General features: G+C 35.2%; 1 protein-coding gene across 1 annotated transcript; it reads left to right on the forward strand.

The window, feature by feature from the left end:
- Positions 1–1,899: 1,899 nt before the first annotated feature.
- On the forward strand, positions 1,900–2,871 carry LOC147394498 (uncharacterized). Its single transcript, XM_086454593.1, has one exon. It carries the CDS (start codon positions 2,149–2,151, stop codon positions 2,710–2,712), a length of 564 nt encoding a protein of 187 aa, XP_086310719.1. The 5' UTR covers positions 1,900–2,148; the 3' UTR covers positions 2,713–2,871.
- Positions 2,872–4,601: the final 1,730 nt, after the last annotated feature.

Below are 4,601 nucleotides of genomic sequence, written 5' to 3' on the forward strand. Positions count from 1 at the left end.
GTTTTTCCAAGGAATTATTGATCTAAGATCGATTTTTTTTTTTTATAACTCTAAACTTAATTTGATTTTTGATATTCATTGATCGAATTTCACATGTTTTGTTATTTTGTTTTGAATTTAATTTTCAATACTTTTGATATATTTGAAAAAGTTTGAATGCTTTTGTATTACTAAGGATGAAAAATTATCAATAAATACCAAAAAGTGACTATTTGATGTTGTACACGTGCTCGGTGAGATAACACGTGCGGCCCACCATATCCCACATGTGACTTGCCAAAGTGAAAAAAATAAAAATTACTGGCACAATCATATTTACTGAGAGTCGTGTCCTATCCAACCTTTTTAACATTCATCCTTTGAGATGATGAGATATTACATCGAAATCAAGCATCACTTGGATTCGGTCATCCATTGGAAAAGTGAACCAAATTATAACGAATGTGTATCTAAATTGATCAGGAAAATCAAAATGAATTGTTGTGATGCTAATGATCAAGGTGTCATCTTTGAATATGATTTATGAGCCTTAAGGATAAAAATTGAACATATTCTTCCTTTTTAACACTCAACATAATCGAAAATTAAATAAAACTTTGGTTATGATTCTTATAAGTTCAGATGTTACAAATTAGAATACTCAAAAATATAAACAATTATTTTTTGGATGAAATAAAATTTAACTTGTAATTCATTAAGTGAGACTTCAATAATAAATTTTCTAACCAAATCAAATTTTTGAGAAGAAAATCTTAGAGAAGTATGGTATGGAGAATTAATTTGTACTTAAAATTAAAAAAAGAATATATAATATGAAGAGACATTTTTTTTTCCTTTGTATTTCAATTGGGGTTTGGTTAAGGTGTGCCCCTAAGGCACATGTCAAAGTGCATTAACCACACCTTGAAAATAGATTTTTACACTAAAATTACCCTCAAACCCCCTCTTTTTTACAAGATTGGTGGCATTTTGAATTTATATCACGTGTCTACATTTTCGCTAAAATTTGAAATATCTCCTTAGAAATGTCACGAGTAATTCAATGGATAGGGTTCCTTCAACATTTTGAAGCGAACTGCTCGCTTCAAATTTGTTTCCACCAATGGCACCCTTACCACCAACCAAGTAGAAATCAAGGAGACAACGTAGAAGATTGAAATACTTTCAATAATTCATTCCACGAAAGGATAATTCTGAAGTAACATTGTTAAAGAAATCGTGTATCTCGATAAAAAGCATTTATGGTTCTTGTACACATCTTCGTTAGAAATGTCCACCACAATATTACTCCAATTTGACCCCATCCCCCAAGACACTCCAATATGAATTCTTTCTTTCTTTTTGTGTGTGTGTGTGTGTGTGTGTGTGTGTGTGATGGTTATAGAAAGAAAATTTCCTGTGTGTGTGTGTGTGATGATGGTTATAGAAAGAAAATTTCCTTCCTTTTATTTTTATTTTTCTTCAATTTTTTGGAAATTTTAAATGGCCCCATATTCTTTTCTTCCACATTTGTAAATTATATATATTGGAAGGTCCCCCTTACCGCTTACCCATAGTTGCAATCCATTCCAACCAACCAAAAATATCAGAAAAAAATATCTTCCCATCAAAATTACTAAAAAACCCCTACCTCTCAACCTACTTCATCTCCTTTACTTAGAGTTACACCATCCGCAAAGCTGAGCCAAGTCGAACCGAATCAAGCCGAAGATCTTTCCGTGTTTTAAAAAAGAAATTCTTTGCCGTGATTGACTCAGTCGAGGAGACCGGATCGGATTCCAAATTTAGAATTCAAAAGAGTTAATAATAGCTTTGGAATAATAGACACGAAAAATTAAAAAAAAAAAAATTAAAAATTAAAAATAAAAGGCAAGATAGGCGTGAAGAGCGAGGCATCTGACCAACACACGCGCCTGCTTTTTTTTCCATTATTAAATTCCCACCGTTTCTCCTCCTTATTTAAACCTCCATCCTCCTTCCTCTCTCCAACACATCAAACCCTAATTTTCTCTCTCTACAACCTCATCTCACGCTCTTTCTTTCTCTCTATCTCTCTATCTCTCTATCTTCGTTCTCTTTTAAACTTTATAAACCCTAGTGATCTCTGTTACAGGAGTTAGAAACCCTAGATCTTTGATACAATAGTTCATGGAAGAAATCAACATCACCACCACCAGAGACAAGAAGAGAATCCGAGACGACTCGGATGAATCTGAATTAGACTCGCCTGAGGCAAAAAGAATCAGAGACGATCTCCTTGAGATCCTCGACGATTCAGAACTTGCTCCATCAACTCAAGATCTTGCTTCTGTCATGAAAAGCTTCGAAGAAGAGATCTTTGTAGCTCCACAACAGGAAACATGTTTTTCGTCAGATTCCGGTGTAGATCTGCCGGATCTCGGATACCTTTTAGAAGCTTCGGATGATGAACTTGGTCTTCCTCCAGCTGTTTCTTCATCTGGAGAAGAGAAGAATAGCAAAGAGGTTGATTGCCTTCGTGTTTCATCGGAGGCCATTGGATTTGATCAGATCTGGAGGTTTGAAGATGAGATCCCGACTTATGAGTTTGGAATCGGCGAGTTGAAAGATAATATCGGTAATAACGCGGATTTTGTAGCTTTGGAAAGTTTGTTTGATTACTCTGATGGGTTCCGTGGACAATCCGATATTTCGGATTTTTCGTGGCGACACGAATCTCTTCCGGCCTTGTAAAATCGAATCGTAACGTGTCGGTGTGCCCTGGTGTGGGCCCGTTCTTTGTAAATTTCTTTAATTAAAAAAAAAAAGAAGAAGAAAAGAAAAAGGTCATATGGAATAGGTGATGTAGAAAAGAACCAAATTATAACTCGTGAGAAATTCGTTTGTTTGTTATCGTATCGCATAAATATCTTGTCTCAATTAGTACATGCTGGCCCACTCAAGATTTGATTTGATTTGATTGATCAGAAGATTTTAACCGTTGAACATTTGCTTCATTCATTGTGGACCCAAGAAACGTACTATATTTTAAATGGACACGTCACTAAAATTGTAAAAAATAATTTGCCATTCTTATTTTCATAAAAGGTTTGATGTAATATATCTGAAAATGCATGTTGAGACATTTAATCGTACCTAAAAAATGTTTCTGTGATATAAAGTTGGACAGTTCATGAGCCCACTAAATGATCAGGTACGCTTCGGTGGGCCCAAATGTATCACATGTTTTGGGCTTGTAGCCCACTTATACAGAACTACGGTTCCCCAATAAAAAAAGTAAGGCACAGTTTTGTATCCCGAGGAGATGATCTACTATTTCCGAGTTTATAAAAAAAGTAAGGTACAGTTTTAAATCCCAAGGAGATGATTTACTATTCCCAAGTCTATAAATAAAAAATAGAGAAAAGGTAAGGTGCAGTTTTGTATCCCGAGGAGATGATCACTATTCCCCAAGTCTAGCACGGTAGGGGTGTTGATCGAGTATGCAATTCAAGTTAATTATTATTGCAAATTTGACTCAAAACATCTTCGGGTAGAACATATCATATTGTTTCTCCATTGGAGAAGAAAATTTGGTGACAATGTCCTCCTGACTTGTGAGAATGAGTCTTGACTTTGAAGCGGGTGAGTTTATTTCACGCCCTTATATTTTTGCCAAATTTTGAAACACCTCAAAAAAAAAAAAAAAAAAAAAAAAAAAAAAAAAGAATGCCAGGATAATCCAATGGAGAGGGTTCCTTCAAAAACAAATTTATGCTTTAGTAATAAAATTATTTGCATGAATAGTTTCATTTAAAAAAAAAAGATGGATCATCTCTAGGTACCGTTTTTAATATTATAGGATATCTCCACATCCCTTTGAGATGGAACTAATCTGTATGATTGCACGTCTTGACTCCACGAAAGTTACCATTGTAGAGTTTGCAATATAGTAATTCAGCAGGTTAGTAAATTTCAAACAAAAGATCATAGAGAGCAAATCCTTATCACTAGTTTTATCGTAGAATTAACCCCCCTTGGAGTTATCAACCCATATCTTATCCTTAGTTTTACCCAAGAGCCAACCCCCTGGAGTCATCACTGTCCTATGTTATTTGCAAATAGTCTTCATCGAGATTGACTTTGATTCACAATACGTATCTCGAGATAATATATTTATATATGGGATTAATTGCATATTTTTATTTGAACATTTATAATATGGATATGGAGGTATGTGAATTCATGAAAATACCCCCATTTATTCATCAAATGGGTCCATATTACCAAGCCTAGCATGTGCCAGAGGGGGTGTGGGTATGTCATAGTTCCTTGGACACCAATCTATCCAACCGAAACCAACACGCATTAAAGTGGATCAAACGACCTTGCAAGTGCGACAGAGGCGTGAAGCAGAAGACATGACTGGTCATATGTGGATGGAGTTGGCTTTCAATTTCATCTATTGAGTTGGTTATGCACGTGACATTGCATTATGGGCATCAATGGACCGGGTCCCATCTTGACTTTTGTTAATTATTTGTGGACCCGGCCCATCATAATCCAGCCCAGCCCTGTCATATAAAACACAAACATATAAAAGCTTCAAGAAGATCTTACTGGCACTCTTATCATTTTGTTGG

The sequence above is a fragment of the Akebia trifoliata genome, chromosome 9, assembly GCF_017979445.1.
Source record: "Akebia trifoliata isolate Shusen 1 chromosome 9, ASM1797944v1, whole genome shotgun sequence".
Lineage (NCBI taxonomy): Eukaryota > Viridiplantae > Streptophyta > Magnoliopsida > Ranunculales > Lardizabalaceae > Akebia > Akebia trifoliata.